General features: G+C 44.0%; 1 protein-coding gene across 1 annotated transcript in view; it reads right to left on the reverse strand.

The window, feature by feature from the left end:
- Nucleotides 1-269: 269 nt before the first annotated feature.
- The window catches only part of KCNG2 (potassium voltage-gated channel modifier subfamily G member 2), a 23,989-nt gene continuing 4,012 nt past the window's right edge, over nucleotides 270-20,246 (reverse strand). Inside the window, exon 2 of the mRNA XM_009637921.2 lies at nucleotides 270-1,082. Within this exon, the coding sequence (XP_009636216.1) occupies nucleotides 270-1,082 (813 nt within the window). The remainder of the gene's footprint in view (nucleotides 1,083-20,246) is intronic.

Raw genomic sequence — 20,246 nt, forward strand, 5'->3', positions numbered from 1 at the left:
TACGTTCAACGGCTGTTCCTCGGGTTTGCCAAAAATACTTGCTCAATAGAAAAGAAAAGGCCTACGAAAAGCGATGGAGCAGAGCTGTACTTGGTACGAGTTTCCAGGGGCACTTTTCAGAGGGCCCTTAAGATGAAAAGTTGGCCTTTAGAGACAACTGTGTGTGTGTCTGCCCCTTGCTTACGCATCTCAGGAGGTTATTCTTGCAGAACTGACCCCCCTTGCCCACCGCTGCTTGTGCTGCGAACATGTGCCTTTGCTGTTCAGAGTCAGCAACTTCTCTTGGCTTCCTGGTCCACTGCGGGCTGACCCTCCTGCCTGGCAGCATTTGGTGGGAATGTGACACTGAGCCCCTGGGTACCGTCACCACCTGGGGGTTTGGTGCTCTCTTCTAGCTGGCGCATCTGCCTGCTTGCTGCTCGTTGCTGCTGCTCCTTCAGCTCACTGTAGGAACGGGAAAAGGTATGGAAGATGGACGTGACTGGAAAAGCCATCAGCAAAATCCCACTCAGGATACTGCTCAGGGCTACCACCTGTCCGGGGATGCTACGAGGCACCATGTCCCCGTAGCCAACAGTTGTCATGGAGATCACAGCCCACCAGTAACTGGTGGGGACGCTTGTGAATTCTTGCTTGGCTCCCAGTTCACTCTCAGCCAAGTACACCAGTGGCGAGAAGAGGGCCATGGCGACGCAAAGGAAGAGCAGGAGGAGCCCAAACTCCCTGGTACACCGCCGTACGGTGAGCCCCAGCGTCTGCAGCCCCAGCGAGTGCCGGGCCAACCTCATGACGTACAGGATGCGCAGAGCCCGCAGGAAGCGCAGCACCAGGCCCACTCGTTCCAGGTACTTGTTCCCAGCTCCCCCACTGGGCTTACCGCTGTTTTTTGTGGAGACCATATCCACAATGAGAGAGACATAGAAAGGCAAGATGGCCAGGATGTCGATGATGTTGAGCGGGGTTTTCAGGAAAGCACACTTGTTCTCCGCCTGGATGGACCGCAGCAGGAACTCAAATGAAAACCATGCCACGCACACCGTCTCCAGCACAAAGATGTCATAGCACTTCCGTGAGCATTCACCCTGGGGGGTGGGGAAGAGGAGCAGGAAACACAGAAAAGGGTGGAGAAAAAGATTTAGACGGGGCAAACCAAAGACACAGAGAGTGGCAGTTCTTAAAGGAAAGCACCACATGAGATCGAAACGAATTGCGAGGCACCAAAGTAATATCATTGCTGCTGAGAGCAGCTGGAACAGATAACTAAAACCAGAGCTAGCGGCTACAGGTTTGGCTGCAGGACAGGTCAATGATGCTCAGGTGTATCCCGGGGCTGCCAAGAATTTGGTGTGATGGTATCAGCTGTTGACCAGACAGCCCACTGCTGAAAGGCCAGTGGCTCACACCTCATTTCTAACCAAGCCTTTAACACCTTTTAGAAATGATTAGTACAGGATTCATGGATTTTAATAAATGGGTGATCCCTCCTTCCCTTTCTGATCAATAAATTGCTTATAAATGGCTCATAAACACCTACAGCGCTTTATGTTATGTGCTTGGAGTCATCTATAACCTCTTAGTCACAGACTATAGAACATTTTTTATATTCCAGTGAACATTTATTAACAGACTATCCCTACAGTCAAAAGCTTAGATGAAGTACTGATAAATGTAGGTATTTCTAAAAGAAAAAGTACAAGAATAGAGGGAGGGTGCGGAGAGATAAGCATTTTTAATTACCATACCTGTAACCACTAATGACCACTATGTGCTCCCCAACCTTTTTGAGGCACTGGATGAGGTGCTCTTCCCTGCAGGCTCATGTAGCGGAAAATAAAGAGAACTCTGGTTCTTTAGGTACCATGCCTGCAAATGAACCAGCCTGGGCGCTTCGGAATGGCAATAAACAATAATGCTGGTGATGGCTGCTCTTTGAGTGCTGCATCACTGTTAGTAACTCCAGCTGAATAATAACCAGCTTCTCTAAATAAACAGATTTTGATGTGGACAATTATAGGGCTAGTGCTGTTTCCTCTGTAAATGCTCATATGGAAGTGTTAATGCTCTGGAGGCTTTGAGCAGAAGGGAAGTGTATACTTATTTAAGGGAAGTGTATATTTATTCAGTGAGCCAGTTTGACTCTGAACAGTGCATGAAAACTCTTGTAAGCATGTAGGAGTCCATCCACGCTAGCGGGGTGTGTGACTCCCACTGTATGCAACAGGTTTTAGGTACCAATGTAAAACCTCGTTTTGCTTGCCTATGCTAAATTATAGCAATAAAATATCGCTCAAGACTGGTGAGGCCATGTCAGACTGGTCCCCATTTCAGCACTGGAGAAGCTGAGAACCTGGCACATCTATAAAGAGTTCTGCCCACATGCTCACCACGGGTGTCTTTTGCTAGGCAGAGCCAAGGAAATTTTTACTGCACAGAACCGCATCATAACTTTGCCCCTCTCTAAGTGTTTATTCCCTGTTAGGAAAGGAAACAGCAAAGGAGTGATGAGACTTTTGCTCTCTTCACTAACTACAGTGTTCCCCAAAATGTTGGGGGATGACCGGATACACCTTTCAAGGGTCTCATGTTACCTCAGTATGATAACCAAAATGCTGAGGTACCCTCCCCATTTCACATTTAAGAGATTGAGACAATGACTAAAGAGATGTCAATAGGAAAAAAAGAAATGTGAAAAGGAATAACCTCCAAGACGGCATTTATGGTCCTTGTATTAAACACGATGAAAGGTTGTAGTGCCTTGTATTTATAGATTTTGTTTTGTATTCCACCTTCAATTGGCATATGATGTACCTCCCACTGTTTCCCAGGGGGTCATGCTGATATGAAGAGAAAAATTACTTGTCCCACTGAAAATTGCTGCCAATATTTTAAGCATATTGCAGGGAGGAAGGATAATCTTGTTTTACTGGTGTAGTAGCTCAGATATCGTGTCTTTAACTTCCTAATTTTGATAGGTGTGAAGACTAGAAGGAGCTTAATTTATATCTGCCTTACCAAACTAATTTGGTCAGAAATAAGAATTTTTGTCACAATCACAACACACAGGATAAACCACTTTGTTTTTAGTGGCTCCTATCACAGCATACTTAAACTGTCAGGCTCTCCCTTCAGATACAGAATGAAGATGCTTTCACACCACTGCACAAATCTGGGTCTGTGGTCCAGAGCCAAAGCTCATGAAGGCAGTGGAAGGACTCTGCCTGTGCAGACCCACAGAAGAACAGCTATGTCTTGAGCGAAGCAGCAGCTATGGCAGGAAGGAAAAAAACCCGATGTGCGAATTTGCTTTCTCTGAAAGGTATATCACTACTTGGAGCACCATGTATGGAAACTACGATGTAGCTTGCCTTAAGAGACCTATCTGGCAGGAAGCATTCTGGATTCTGATGTGCATGTATGTAATTTTCGTGCCACTAAATTTAAGGGAAGTCAGTGAAGCCTATGGAGAATTTAGCCTTGGAATAAACCTACAAAGACACTAAGGCGTTTAATAGCTGATTTGGCACCTAAATCCCCTAGCGCTCTCTGTTTGGAAAGGAAACTCTCCAAAGTCCTTCTGTGGATGATTTTTGGTGTGGGAGCAAACAGGAGTGAAAATTGTTCCTCATTAACGGACTACCAGCGGAGATGACTTCCGGAAGACTCCCTCTGCCCTCCCACACTCTGACATGTTTATCCTGTGTAGGTTCCCAAACCTACAGCTTTGCTATTTACGTCTCCCATCTTCCTGCAGAACTACACCAAAAATGCAGGCGCAGGAGCAGGCTGGCAACCTTCGCTCCGCTGAGCACAAGAGGCTTGGCAGTATCTGAAGCTCAGGTCATCCAACACAGAAGAACCCAGCTGGCATCTTTGCCCATCACTGAAATGAAGAGCTGAAATGTACTCTACCCCGAGCTGATGGTGGGCTCTGGCTTTTCTCTGCTCTTCTCACCATCCACAGCTGACAGCTAACATTGTGAATGCCAAAATGTTTACTTTCAGTAGAGTGGAGCGATAATGCTCTGCTACACAGAGTTCATTTTAATGGGATGAAACAATCCCCTCTTTTAGCTAATGCATAATTATTTTCAGCGAAGTGCTAGTCTTTCTCAGTACTGTTATTAACCTATTGCAATCTGAACAAGCTGGGCTCTGTCCGAAGGCTGTCCTGAGAGTAAGAGGGCCTGAACAGGCTTTTAGAAAACAGGCCTGTGTCTCAATTAACCTGCCAGAGGCCTTTTTCTCACTAATTAAATGTCTTCCTGTCCCCTGGAACATGTTTCAGTATCATCTAGGTATGACCTATTATTATCCTCACATGAAATCAAAAACAGTAAAAGCAAAAACGTGTTTCATGCTCTTTGTGCTTTGCTTCTTTCAGCTGCAGCTGCTTTTCCTTGCAGGTTTTTCCCCTTGATTACAGCATTGTTAAAAAAAAAAAAAAAAAAGCAATTTTTCTCTTTCTAAAACTTTTAACTATGCATTTGAGTCCAACTGGATGCTGTACGCTGCTTGGGGTTTTGAGGTCTTTTCCATTCAGGAAAAGAAAACTAAAATGTGCAGAAAGACACACACACACACAGATGGAAAAAAGCAATCAAGAATTAATCAGCCATTGGAGTAAGAGAAAAACAAGTCCTAACAGAATCGGATAGCATCCAGCCCAAAATAGGTCTGTATCAAATCTGTATGTTCTCAAAAATGCTCAGGCTATACCATCTCATGGCCATAAACACATACGTTAACAACTACACACTGCTTTTTACTTTTTGTAAGCAAAATAGCTAGCTTTCATACTCACTAACCAGATTTCTTCATCTTGTAATCTAATGGATACATTTTTATGATTACATTTTCATACCTAGCTTTGTGAAACTGGGCCACGGGAGGTTTTTTTTTTTAGTTTTCATCACAATTTGATTTCTGTTTGTCTTTTAGAGCTCTAAACACAAAATATCACGAATGGCAATCACAAAGGACACCCCATTGCAACTTGCTGGTATTAAAAGACTAACATTCTTTTTTTTTTTTAATGTGCATATAACCATGCTGTTAAATAAACAGTATCTTAGGCTTTTGATTACAAAAAGCAGTGGTGTATAAAAATATATGGAAACAGTTATTCTTTAGATGTATACATTTATTTAAGAGTGTATGTGTGCTTCTTTCAAACAGCAAGTAATTTTTTTTTTCCTGTGCAGAAATTACTTGAGTATGGGGAAATATCTGCAGTTGCACAGGATTTTGGGGCACAAGAAAAGAAATGAAGGAAGGTGTCAGTGAGTAATTCTATGCGGTCCAATTAAAGTGAGTCTCCTTCACTAGGATTTATAGAAATTTGCTGTCAAAAAGCCAACCACAGTATCTTTCTTCTGGAGAAACATTTTCTTTCCCAAAGGTTTCTTTGGCCAAAGGAAAATTACAAAAAGAAATGCTGGTGTCACTGGAGTTCAAATCCAGCTGCACTCATTGCTCTGTATGGTCTGTCTAAAAACTGCAGGCATCTTTCGGAAATGTTTTGGTTTGGCTTGCAGGGTCCCTCTCACTGGTAATTCCCTGCACTGTGCCTGAGAAAAATTCTCCGCTGCGTGTTGTGTGATGACTTGACCCTGTCTTTGTCCTCTGGTCTCCTGAGAAGCCATTCTGACTGTCCCCTCGATTCTTGCAGGCTTTGATGACATCTCCCCCCTCTGGCATTAGAAGATGTCAAAAGCCAGGTCACCTCTAACCGCCCCAGTCCTTGTGTTGCTTTGCACGTGCATTTTTGTAGGGTCAGCAGCTCCACAGTTTTTTCAAGGAAGACGTTTCAATGCTGTCCACTTGCCCCCCATAGTGAAGATTTCCCTCCCTGCCAAACATGTATGTTAAGAAAAAAACCCAAACGTGAGAGGCATTGAATACAAAATACTTAAATAAGCTTTAAAATCATGACATTTCTAAAATGATACTTCTGTTCTCTTCCACTTGCCCCTTGCTGCTTGAGACTTTTGGGTCACGTATTTCAAGTGTTTCTCTGTGCCTGGCTTGGGACAGACTCAGCTCCTGCTGGAAGCAGGCAGGGTGGAAGCTAGCACCTGGAGCACTGGGTGCTGGGTCACTGCCCTCTCTCCTCCCAACTGTCGCTGTGAAATGAAGAAGCCTTCCCTGAGAAAAATTCCAGCAAAACAACAGCGTTCCCAGAAACGTGCCTCCCAACAAAACCCCAAGATTTTGCTCACACCAGCACTTTCCAATGAAAAGCAATTTTCTGATGAAATCTGATGAAAGCACCCAGGTAATTTTCACAATAAGGATGTGACTTGTGATGTGACCTGCTGCTGGAAGGGCAGCATCACGCCCTGCCCTCCGGTGCGGCCACGCTCCCCTTGCCACTGACCACCTACAGACTTGGTGACTGTAATTCATCAGCCATTAAAGCTAAGGTCAGGATGAACTCGCAGCCAGCCTGCTCCGAGTGTTTCTTGTGGTCCTGAGCAAAGATGATTCAGCTATTGCACAGCCTGTCCTCAAAGCTGTCTGGCTGTGAATTCAGAGTAACCGTTTCTGTTTTTAAAGTCACCAAGGGGCCATGAAAGAGCCCTCTGCTTCTTGCTGTACATGCTTTGATCTGCAACTAGAGCTTAGTTCGTGCTTCATCTTCAGCCCAGCTGCTAGAAAAGGTAACCAGAGCCTTGCCTTCAGTGGGGAGGGTTGTCACTAACGGTGTGCAGTCATATTACAGACACAAGATAGCTCTTGTACAATTATTCTGGTACAACTTGTCTTTGACAAAGAGAAAGGGCAAGAAGGTGGGCAGGAGCTATACCTGCTTATCTCACTGGATTTCCTTTGATCCCAAGACAGCACAGCCCCCAAATCACCGCTTTTCAAAACCTCTCAGACTGTCATTTTTGTTCTGCCAGTGAAGCTGCAACACCGACAGGAGCAAGGGAGATGCCAGAAGACTATGGCAACTGCTAGAAGGTAATTTCAGGGTCTGCTAAAATCCACAGCCAGAGCCTAATCGCCTTGTAAAATTACATGCCGTGTTATTCAGTTGCAGTCATGTAGTCAAGGGGTTACTGAGATACAGCTGCCTGCACGAGCCTTGCATTTCTGTCTCGAAGTGCTCTTCTGACATGCAGCTACAAATTCAAACATCTATGTTCATGGAAAGCCAGAAAAGGGTCTGGGAGTCAACAGGAGGGAAGAGAAGACCACGTGTGTGAGGAGTTTACCCGTGCACCGTGGTAGCTTATGACCACCCTTGCAGAGTAAATAGGTGAGAGACAGAGATGGCACTCATGGTCCCTGGGCCTGCAGCAGGAACCAGCTGTGTTTCTTCGCGTTACTCTGCTGAATCCCCAAGCAGCCTGCTACTTTGGGCCATCTCAGCCCCAAAGTGCACAACCAAAATTAGATACTGTAGGTAGGACTTGGGCTTCTAAGCCATAATTCTTGAGCGTGAGACCTGTTTAACTGTCACCTTTTTCCCTGCAAATGCTGTAGATGTCTTAACAGCTGTACTCTGACTGCATGGATTTGGCATATACATCTGAACTGCGGAGAAAGACACAGACACAGGGGATTCAATCACCTACCTACCAGGCAAGCCTGTTGTTGCGATCCTAAGGCTGTCCTCCATTTCCCTGCCTCCTTCACTTACTGTCCCTGCCACATGCAGATACATTCTTCAGTCCACTGTCCTGCTTCTTTTTGCCCCAGTAGAGTTGCTGGGAAGAATGGAAAGCAGGTGAATAGTACTACAGAGGCGCAATACACCCTCTTGCTAATACCGTCTTCTCAGCCAGCTTTTCTCACACCTGCACCCACTGTTAGCACACACTGCTCCAAAAGCAACAGTATTTGTTAGAGGGAAACAAATGTCATCTGGCTCTACTTTATGGAAAGCAACCAAAAACTAAAATCTGCAAGAAGCAAGAAACATATAAAGAATAAACCAGGCAATAAATATCCGTGAAACAGAACACCATCAACTTGCCTGATTTTCAGATGCCGACCTGGAGCAGCATGGTACGTCACCCACAGAGGCTCGGGGCGGGGTATAGAGACATCTGACATCTTAAAAATCCTCAGACTCTGTGGCTGTGGCTGAGAGCAACTTGAGGGAACAGAATGCGCTCCAGCAGCCATCTGCTCCCCATCTGATCATACCACACACCAGGAGAGAGGGGCTATACTGTAACTTAAGGAGGAGCAAGATACCCTGGGTGACATTTTCTTTGAGGATACTTCTGACGGCTCTGCTGCATTCTCACTGCCTAGTGACCTCTTTGTAGGCTAGTATGCCCTTTGCTTTGTACTTCTTTGGTTTTCTTGTGTTTGTAATCTGCTTCACTACAATGAGTACACACAGCTTCTCACAACGTGCGGTTTTCACCCTTGAAACAAGCATTGACATCAATTCCTTCTTGCTTACCAAATGCATACATGCAAAACAACCAACACTTGTATTTGGAGCTCACTGATAGGTCCCAAAATGTAAGTGAAGGATTTGATTTGTTCAAGAACCACCCACGTTCAACAAGCATGATTCAAAATGCAATGAGTTGGGAGAGCACCCCAAGGTTACTTGGATGGCTAGTGGAATGGAAAACCTATCTTAAAACCAGACAGTTAAATGCATTTGATTTGTTTACCATCACCATATGAAGGCAGAGAAGAGACATGTTTGCCGCCTATAAATAAACGAAGGGAATGAAGAGAAGCACTGGTTAGTGGCGTGGTCTCATTCAGGTCTGTCTGGGTGTGCTGAAAGTACTGCTATCTCCATATACTACCTGGCTATTTACAATCCCCAGATCATCCCACTGAATGGGACATATGACGATTCCTTAATCTTCCTCAGTGCAAAGTCAAACAGGATAACTCACTGGTTGGTTATGCTAGAAGAGCTGACTTTGATCAGGAGTGGCTGGGAGGACCGCACCATCAGCTAAGCTGTGGCAATCAGCAGGTCAGGTAGGAGTGGGAGGGAGAGGGACCTAACATGATCAGTTTGCACCAGCTATTTGCATAGAGAACCCATGACTAATCGAAAGGATGGTGTTGGCAGGAGAAGAAATAGCTACACCAGCTTTCAGAATCTGGACTCCGGAATCACAGAATGATAGAATCATTTAGGTTGGAAAAGACCTTTAAGATCATCAAGTCCAACCATTAACCTAACCCTGCCATCCCACCACTAAACCATGTCCCTAAGCACCTCACCTACCCGGCTGTCAAATACCTCCAGGGATGGGGACTCAACCACTTCCCTGTACAGCCCATTCTAGTGTCTGACAACCCTTCCAGTGAAGAAATTTTTCCTAATGTCCAATCTAAACCTCCAACAACTTGAGGCCATTTCCCCTTGTCCTATCGCCCATTACCTGGGAGAAGAGCCTGACCCCTACCTCACTACAGCCTCCTGTCAGGCAGTTGTAGAGAGTGATAAGGTCTCCCCTCAGCCTCCTTTTTTTCCAGGCTAAACAACCTGGAAAAAAGGAGACTGAGGGGACACCTTATTGCTCTCTACAACTGAAGACACATGAGGTTCCAAAAGAGCTCCCCTGCAAGAACAGGAGAGGCCAGAGACCTTTTAAGACAAAGCTTCTCAGTTTCTGGAAATGGTAGTGTGATGTGGTACCTGCGACAACAGGGGACTGTGCTCACCTCAGAGGACCCCTCCAAGTCCTACCTCCCTGTAATGTTCCACTAGCAAAGGAAACGATGTGCTTGGTGATGCTGGAGCTGGGCTGCAGAGGGGGCTGAGACCCCTACCTGGCTTGTCCACAGCTTTCACCAGTGCATGTGTGCAAGACGTAGGCTCTAAATAATAGAGAACTACAACCTATATGTACAAGAATAGGTTTCCTGCTATTTGTCCAAACAAACATTCTGAGTCAAAACACTGGTTAGTTGTATCTGGAGTCTGCTTTGGTAATTTTACAATATCTCAGTGCCATTTGGAAATTCTCTGAAGACAAACAGCCATGCAAGAAGACACAGGTCCATGAGAACAAGCATTGTATTTGAAGCTCATGAACTCCCACGACATTTGAGGTAGGATTTCACAGGCCGTTGCCCATATGGCTTGCCCCCTAGCAGGTTTGTCCTGCAGCAGACCCACTCTGTGGGAAATGCCCACAGGTGACACAGGGGTCCAGGTGGGTCCATGGCTCCCACACTGCCTGCCAGGCTTGGACCAGGCACGACCGGCACAGCCCCACCTCAGGGGGCTGCTCAGCGCAGAGAATTTGTTTACCAGAGTCACTGCCACAGACAAAGGCAGGAACACAGAAAGAAAGAATGATGATTTCATCAAGCAATGGTTTCCTCCAAAGAACAGCTTCACTTCAGAAACACTGATGTTCTTAATGTTTCTCAGTGAAAATTACCTTGGAATTTTCTGTTTCCAGATTTCCAGAATGCTCTTCTTGGTTTGGGCCCACTTTTTCACTGAAATTGAAAGTAAAAAAAGCCCGAGAATAATTAAACACCAGAAGCTTCGTTGCTGGCAAGTGTCCCCCTCTCCCCCTAATGTCACATGAACTAGAAATCTTCCTCCTCAGCCCACTCACTTTTCTTGCTCTGATAGAGGCATCATATCCCCCGAGGCTTGGAAACAACAATGCTTTTTTTAAAAATCCATTCTCTGTAAACCTAAGCAAATGCTTGATCTTGAGCTTTTACATGAAGAAGCCCAGATACCTTGAAAATTAGCAAATATCCTGATTTCTGGAGAATAACACTAGCTTGTGCTTTCTATCCTAGGGCTCTGAAAACAAGACACAGTTCTTGCTTGAAAAAACTTGAGCAACGGCACTTGGCATTTACAGCATCCCTGCTTCTCATAAGCATGGCAGGACTGCAAAAATAAAGATGGGGGTTATCTCCCGTAAGTGGCAGCATAAATCAAAACACTGCAGAGCGGGGCTGAGTCCTTGCCAAGGGCACTTATGTGCAGTTTGAACAATTTCCCCGGAGAATGACAACACCTAGACCAACACTTGCCTCTGAAAGGACCAGCCCAAAGAGGCTGGGCTGTGTTGCAAAGCAGTGGCACTCTCAATGCTTTCGCACCTACCCAACACCTGGGAAACGATGACGCCGTGGTGGCACCTGGCTGTGCTCATAGATACGTGCAGATACACGGTGCCTACAACTGTGCTCTTCCTAAACCCAGTGTCCTCTTTTCTTCTGCTTTTCCTCAAGCTTATTTCACACTAAAAAAGAATCTCAGTCTTGTTCTCTCTCTCTCTGTATTAAAAAGAACAACTGATTCTTAATAGCATTTTAAAGCATATTTTCCCTCTTATTTCCCCCAGTTTTCCCCTTCTTTCAATCCCTGTTCTAGAGGCTCTTCTTCTCTTGCATCCCACTCATGGCTGGTTTAATTTTACTGACCCACATTAGTTTTACTGGTTCCTGCAACCCTGTAACCTGCTACAAAAGTTGGGGGTGTCTGTTTTTTCTCTTGGAGGAAAGGAGGACAGAGTCAAGCTTACTCTTTTCCTCCTACATTTTTTTCCAAACCTGTTTCCTCCCCCCCTTTTCCCCCTTCCCTTTATCCTATTATCTGAAAGCAAGTGAAGGATTTGCCTGTGTTGCCCGTGGGTAGATCTGGTCTCCTGCTGGTAGTGGCTCAGTCGCAGCCGGCAGCCTGCTACTGTGCTGCCCTTGCACTGAAAAGCTGCAGGCTGTACTCCTGCACTTGCAAAGTGGATGAATTTTTGCAAGGTGGATCTGACCATCCCGCACTCTCTCATGTTCTTTCTCTCTGCTCGAGGCAACAGTAACAGTGTTTTCTGTGACAGCAGCATGGAATACAAGAACTGCACAATTTACCTTAAATTAGCCAATATTTCTACTATGCACAAAGGCAACTAGCTGTGGACTGGGAGAAAATACCCATGGCTTCTGCCCACAGACACTTGGTGCGTGGACCTTTCGGGAGGGAGTGACGCAATTTCTGTCGTTGTCTCTACCCGATGCAGCGTGTGCCAAGTTTCCAACACGGCTCAGGATGTATTGCATGGCTGGGACCTTCACAGCATTCTCTGTATTTCCTATTTGTACCCAGGCTCAGAAAGCGAGCTGGAGCAGAGGGAAAGGACATGTGTGTGTGTGCGCACCTGCATGGGAAGGTGAGGGAGGGTACCAGGGCCCGGCCAGTGCATGGCCAGAGGGCTGGGCTGGCACGGATCCTGGTGAGCAGCCCGTTCTGGCTCTGGCATCCTGCTGGTGAGTGACCCCCAAGCTCAACTCTGCACAGCAGCTAACACTGGGACGGAGCCCTGCCGATGACATGTCCCAGCCCCTGTGGCACCCCCTACAAACACAGTCAGGATACCTTGGCCAGGATCCTGCCTTCACAGGGCCAGACTCATGCCGTGTCACTCCTCTTCAGAATGCTTCCAAGCTTCTGAGGTTTTCTGGCTGCCCTCGCCTTTAATCACAATTACAAACTTCCACTGCTCATTTCATCTTACCGATGACTTCAGGTCTGAATATACGCGAGGGCCAAGGAAGATCCAGATGTACGGCATCCTTGCTGGCACCTCCGGCACAGGGGGGCCAGGACTCGAGCACGAGCCATTTGGGGAGGGGACAGCAATTGCTCACCGACTTGTAAGGCCAGATGGAGCTCTTGAGCGAATCCCCCGCTGAGCAGAGGATCTCACCAAGTGGCTCATGCACCACATGCATGGTTTCATCCCAGCTGAAATGTAATGTTTAGAAGGACTGGCAGAATGTATTTAAAAACTGTATGAGATGTACTCAAGCATCTCCAGACAAACGGTTTCCACTCTTAACTACCCACACTGCAATATACCTTCTTTAGAGCATGAGTTTGTCAAGCTGCAGGTTCCAGTTATTGTTCTCTGTTGTCCACAGGCATTCTCTCATTTTGCTGTTTACTGCATTAAAAACTCTTTCAGTGTCTCACTATAAAGCACAATTTTCAGATTTTAAATAATTCTTCTAACTTTTTTTTCAATGTACCTGCTTAATAGATACCAAGCTGGACACCGTATCTCAAGCCTTGTTGCTTTGCTCCTAACTAGCATGTCAGATGGGAAATCGTGTACAGCCAGTAGTTCACCAGAGTCTCTAAATCCTTTCTGAGGCCCCACTTTCCAAAAGAGTCTTTTGTCCTGGGCTCTCTATGCTCTCTGCGCTTACAGGTTGTAGTCCCTGCTGATGAACATGCAGCTACCAGCCCACGTTCAAATCAGTTCAGCTTACTGTGCCAGGCACTTCTAGGCCCTGACTACTGGGTTATTTCTGTGCTACCTGTAAATTCCATTTGCAATTGGTTTATATTTTCTCCCAAATCACCAGCAAAACACTCTGGGCCAACACCATAGACACTTGCGTGCCTTTCTGCGTACACTGTCACTGGATGATGATTTCTCACATTAGTTTCTGCTACTTCGAGATCTAAGAGAAGTTTTTTAAACATTTGATAAGGGAGGTGAGTTTTTGAAAAATGCCATTTTATATTAAGGAAGGACGTTGTGTGGCACTAATTCAAACATCTTACAGAAGTATAAGAACCTACATCAGAAGTTATTTTTTTCAGAAAACGTTATAACCTCATAAAAATGACACTAATTTTGACTAGTGAGTGGCGTTCTACATAGACTAGAATTAATTATGCTGTTGTCCTCAAAAATGTTGCCAATTGCACTCAGTACCATGTTTCTCATGGTTTTACTTGGAACCAATATCATGCTTACCTTCAGAAAATGCAACAACCTTATAGTTTTCTCCTGGTCCTTTTTTAAGCCTTTGTTAAAAATCTATTGCAAAAATTTTTTTAACTTTTTTTTTTTGTATACCACTCTTCTATCTTAATTTGTCTTGAATCTAAATGTACCCATGGACATTGCAAAAAGTCCCCAGTTTAAAAAACTTAGATATTTCATCTCGATCACCACATTTTAAGCAATGAAAATGTAAGCATTTATAACGTTGAATGATTTAATGCATTTTTTTCTAAGTGCTTTACACATGAATCAGCCCATTACCTCAGCCTAGCTACATGAGGTTTAGCCAAACATAAATCTTGTTGCTTTCTTTCATTCCAAACCTCTAGAATTTACAGCAACATATCCTGGAGCTCTGAGATGAGATTTCCAGATGATATTTTTACTACAAATAAATGAAATATTTCTCTCTTTCAGAACACTAGGACAGTACTCAATAAGCCCATACAGCACAGACTCTCTTGCAAAAGGCAGTGGAGGAACCTATGGGGTAAAGAAGCTATGCTGTACCCTCAGGATATTACAAAGCAGGCTATACTGAGTAGCTGTAGTAACTTTACAAACAGACTGGAGGCCAAGCAACTACTATCATGAGATTGCTTCACAGACTCCCTGAATGATTTAGCTGGAAGTCAGGAGAATAAACCCACTGGTAGGTATAGATAGCTATGGGGGTGGAACCAGAGAAATATTAAAAGAAATTATATTTGGGGCATATTTTGCTGGGTGAGCACATTGCACCAAAGATAAACCAGTTAACAAAGTGACAAAGTTACCAGTGCTTTTATGGAAGAGTCTTAGATGTTTAATTATTTATCACTAATGTTATATGGCAGCATATTTATACAATATTTAAAAGAAGACCTGACCCTGCTATTTATTCATGAGAAGATATCCTGTAGACTGAAAGAGTTCATTAGCACAGCACAAAGTTACTAACAAGTCAACAGGAATTTTATCTTACCCAACTCTTGCCTCAGCCCCAAGCTGACAGTGCAGAGAAATACTCTCTCAATTTTTTGACTTCTAAGCCTAAAACACTGCATAGGTTCACAGATGGGTCCCACAGTCTATATTGTAACCCACTATCCTCAAAACCCTTTTTGGGAAGAGCAACTCAGGAAAAGATGCTGCAGTGAGACCCAAAGCTAGCAAGAGCCATGGCATGAACAGCTCAGGTGGTAACTGCTGAGACGGGGAATTTTGAGCAGAATGTCTGCAGGGTCATTGTGGGACTCTCTGCAACCCTGTTTCACACTGCCATGTAGCCACCCCCCAATCTAAAGGCAACTCTTAGTGAAAGAAAATACAACATTCCTCCTAATCCTCCTGATACAACAGAGAAAGGTTTTCTTACTGGGACCATGTTTCCTTTATCTTCTCTTGAAAGAGCTGCCATGACAGAACAACTAGATATGTCTGTTAGAGCTTAAATAGCTTCAATCAAGCAGGAAGGCTGGATTTTTTTATTTTTCCAGGGGAGGGAGGATTGCAGAAAGTATTTTTTTTTCCCCAAGAGGAGCAAGCAAGCCAAGGAGAAGAAATGGCGAGAGCTGTCCAAAAGTAGTCATGACTAAATACAACTAGTTGTTATCCAGCACTCTTTACACAAAAAAAAATTCCCACACACCCAATATCAAGAATAACCAATCATCCCTTCAAACATTTTCTATTCATTAGCAGCTTAAGGTAGCCTTGCAAAGGGGAAGAGCTACCTCTGAAAAGAGTTGGCAGAGCTGGTGCATGGTGTGCTACTTGACCGGGGGGTTTCCAGGCAGCTGGAGTCCTGGGCAGTGGTTGGCAGGGCAGGTGCACTGCTGTGCAACAGTGATGCTGAGGACTCACAGCACCAAATATGTTTCCCTGGTGTGTGAATACAATAATCCTGAACTCAGTCAAATAAACCCATACCAAGATATGGTCTAATGCTAACAGCTGGATTTGGACAACCAGTAAAGGAAATATTTAGATTCAGATCCACAAAGGGAAGATTAAAACATGTATTTCTTTTACATTAAGGACCATATCATTCAGATGGTTCACAGACAAGCACAGTTCCCAGTAAAATGATCAAAGGACATGAACAGCACTTCTTGGTATTTGCAAACAACATTTTGCCGTTAAATCTTATATTTGCAAATTCCATGGGAGTCAGATAAAGGATGCACACCACTGAAAAAGCCCACACAACTCAACACTTAAGGTTTAGATGGAGCAGTGCAGAGGTTCTTGACTCCTTGATTTTAAAGCTCTGTATTTGACCCATAGAAGCAACATCACCTTTATCTTTCAAACCTCATCACTTTCAACTGCTTTCAGCCTGAGCTGTCTGAAAGGCAACATGCACAGCAATTTTTTCTGACCATCAGATAGGAGCTGGGAGACTATACTACAGAACTTTGCAGTTACTCCTCAGTTTTGGATTCTAAGGATATTCTACAATAATTTCATCTTGTATGAACTAAGTTGGTCTTGCTTATGAAAAGAAAAAGATTTCCTTGCTTAGAAACCTAGCTTGCAGCCTGAGGCATGAGGAATGTGCCCACGTACCTGAACAGTAGCGTAGATGTAATTTTTATTTCTGTTATGATGATGGTCATAGACACTGTGTTTTAAGACATTCTGTCCCAAACCATTCACAATCTAAGCGCAGGACTACACAGAACAGGTGATGAAACTACATGAGGCAGATTGAGCACTATTGCTTATTGCTGATGACTAAAGCTGTTGATAAAGGATGCTCTCAAAGCTTGTAATTTGGGCTGTGTGCTACCATTTTGATTTAAGCAGCATCTGAGCAGAAAACCCACTTTAAGCTTAAGAAAGAAAAAAATAAGAAACACCTTACTTTTAGTTAGACAGCTTTGCAGTGCTGTGAGCCCTACATCCCTTAGGCAAGGCCACATGAATGTGAAAGTGAACATGAATCCCATGTGTCTACAGGAACTTCCTTGTGCACAATGTTGGAGAAAAGGCAGGTGATGATTGTTACTGAGTCATTTGGTCTTTCCTTGGCCCCCAGGCAGCTGTGGCCTGAACTGCAAACACAAAAGGCAAACTAGCAGCGTAGTTCAGAAGCCATAACTGGTGATATTGTTACCACTCATGGTTTTTGCATTTAAACAGCAGAGCTGAGAGAATGGTATAATGAATTCTCAGATGACCCCCAGGGAAATTAGTTAGTCCAATCCCCCAAGATTCTTTTTATAAAAAGTCACCCTTGGTGCCTATATGCTATAAATAGTTATCTGTGATACCAGCAGGGAGATTTTTTTAAATACATGTTTTACGTTGACTGTGTTGTAATTTCTGGAATAGTTTATTCCACAAAGAAAGGAAAAACACAAGCTACAAATTTATTAAGGCTTTCATTCATGAAAAAAACCCATCTATGCATCACGTAAACATGTGCCTCTAAGTTAAAAACAAGGAGGTCTCACTATCACATGCAGAAAACAGCTGAACAGTCACAAAAGAGAGGGCTAAAAACAAGCTCTCCAGTAATGAAAAGCTTCATTCCAGAGTCTCAAGCAGAGTGCCATCTTAGGATAGAAAGCACCAACAATAACAGCGGTTTTACTCCTTTACATTACTTTTCACTGAAGTAAGTAAATGATTTAATCTAAAAATGACAGTTTCCCCCACCCAGAAATACCTCAAACTGCAAGAGTTTTGAGGTAAGATTGTATCATTAATTCACCAAAATCTTTGGCATTTCTGACACTCTGAGGCCCTGAACACTTAACATTTCTTCCTATTTAGCTAACTACTTAGATTACAAACCTAAACGAATCAATAGTTATAACCACAGAATCACAGAATGGTTGAGGTTGGATGGGACCTCTGGAGGTCACCTGGTCCAGCCCCCTCCACCTGCTCAAACAGGGCCATCTAGTTGCTGTGTCCAGTCAGCTTCTGAGTATCTCCAAGGATGGAGATGCCATGACCACCTTGGGCAAACTGTGCCAGTGCTCAGTCACCCTCACAGTGAAAAAGTTTCCTGATGTTCAGAGGGAACCTCCTGTGTTTGTGCCCATTGCCTCTGGCCCTGCCACTGGGCACCACTGAAAAGATCCTGGCTCTGACCTCTTTGCACTCTCCCTTCAGGTATTTATACACACTGATGAGACCCCCCAGAGCCCTCTCTTCCCTAGGCTAAAAAGTCCCAGCTTTCTCAGACTCTCCTCATATGTGAGATACTCCAGTCCCTTCATCATCTTCATGGCCCTTCATTGACTCTCTCCAGTATGCCCATATCTCTTGCACTGGGGAGGCCAGAACTGGACACAGGACTCCAGGTGTGGACTCACCAGAGCTAAGCAGAGGGGCAGGATCATAACCTTCAATTTCCTGGCAATACATTGCCTAACACAGCCCAGGATACTGGTAGCTGCTTTTGCTGCAAGGGCATGCTGCTGGCTCATGGTAAACTTGGTGTCTACCAGAACCCCCAGGTCCGAGGTTGTTCCTCGCCAGGTGAGGGACTCTGCATTTCTCCTTGCTGAACTTCCCAAGGTTCCTATCAGCCCATTTCTCCAGCCTGTCGAGGTCATTGGGGATGGCAGCATGATCCTCTGGCCTATCAGTCACCCATCCAAAGTTTGTGACATCCGCAAACTTGCTGAGGGTACACTCTGCTCCATCCTCCAGATCACTAATGAAGATGCTGAACAGGACTGGACCCAGTATGGACCCCTGGGGTACACCGCTAGTTACAAGTCTCCAAACAAACTTTGTGTCACTGATCACCGCCCTCTGGGCCTGGCCATTCTGCCAGTTTTCAACCGATCTCACTGCTCATACAGCCCCCTACATCAACAGCTTGTCTATGAAAAGCTGTTGAGAATCATTATACAAGACTCTCTTAACTTTGTCTGAAATTACTTTTGTGCATACCTTTGTGAAATGAAATCTTTAGATTGTTTAAAAAGCACATTCACAACTTATCTATTCCCCATCCTCACCAATACAAAAGTTGAAGCACAGTGTGTAAATTAAGCTTAGAAGGTTAAATACTTTCAGGCTTCTTTATGAGCTATTATTAACTTCATTATTTATAAGTCTCTCCCTTTGTTGTAACGTTCTTCAGCTGAAGGTTATTGAACTGTAACTTCCTATCACAGCATCTTTAATTAGACTAGCTTTTCCCAATACATTAGAAAGCACGGTGAAAAAGGAAGTACTCTCTGATCTTCTCCTGTTTTACACTGTGGTGCTAGAAATGATTGAGCTCAGTGGGAGTCAGGCCTATAAATGCTTTTGTGAATCAGGACAAAATGCTGGATGCTAATCTCTAACTTCATCACCTTTTTTCTGTGATGAGGAAGACCATCTAACAAAAGAAAGCAGCTTTCTTCTTCAGATAGAAATGGTTGACATTCCTGTTTCCACCAAGAAAAAAAACTAAGAGCCTACTATGATGACCATCTGGCTTTCAGTTGCATCTCTCAATGTCTTTTGGTTGTTCAGTTCTTACTGTGTTGTTAAAGCTTTTGCTGTAATGTATCCCCAACTGTTTTAAGACTCCTGTGATGTATTAGCTGCTATCCTTGAGTCACTCAATACCTGCCATTTGTTTAGAGAGTCGAGAAGCCCACTTAAAGGTATTGTATGCCTAAAATGCCTTAAGGATACTCTATGCCTCTGGCTATTTTTATGTCTTAAAGATCATTCTTGTGGTGGTCTTGAAAGAACTCGGTGCCTGAGGGCTCCTGCTGTGATTTTGTCTCAGCAGTATTCTGCCTTAAGAGGGGACTTTTCACCATTAAATCTAGATCTTGCATAGAAATCTCCCATTCTGAAAATTTTGAAATTAAAAAATAATTATTGCTTTGTTGCTTTACGTGGAAGAACCTGACTCTCTTCACAGGTTTCTTTATACATTTGAAGTGTCCCTTTCCTGAAATTCCCAGAAGCAGCTATTATAAGCATTACTGGAATGGTGGTTTTTATTTAATTTAATGGGTAAATAAAAGCTAAATGAGAAAATAAATTGACAAGATAAAATATATGTCCTAGTTTGGTAAGTAAAAAGTAGTTTAGGATCTGATTCTGTTAGCTTTATTCATAATTGTGCAGCATCTGATATACATGATACTACTTCCAAAAAAGAGTAATGCTTGAGATGAATCAGGACGACCATTAGTAAGAACAAGACAGCTACGGTAAACGGGAACACCATCCTTCCCACTCTTGCTAAACCACTACGGATTGCCACTGTCATCTAGAACATCTGGAGAAGTTAATAAAGTTAACAAAATGTATGACTGATTCTTATTCTGTATTTTAAAAGGCATAAGCAGGCACCTAAAATAATTTCCTCACCCATTTGGCAATTATTTCTAACTTTTAAGGTCCCATGCTTACATCTGTGTGCAGTCACTTACACCTGTGCAGGACAACACTGGCTGTAGCAGCTGGTCCATTCAGGTGACAGTAAAGGATCGGGGTATGAAAAATTGCTCTCCAGCATGATTTTTTTTCCACAATTGC

The sequence above is a fragment of the Egretta garzetta genome, unplaced genomic scaffold (genome assembly GCF_000687185.1).
Source record: "Egretta garzetta isolate BGI_Z169 unplaced genomic scaffold, ASM68718v1 scaffold14, whole genome shotgun sequence".
NCBI lineage: Eukaryota > Metazoa > Chordata > Aves > Pelecaniformes > Ardeidae > Egretta > Egretta garzetta.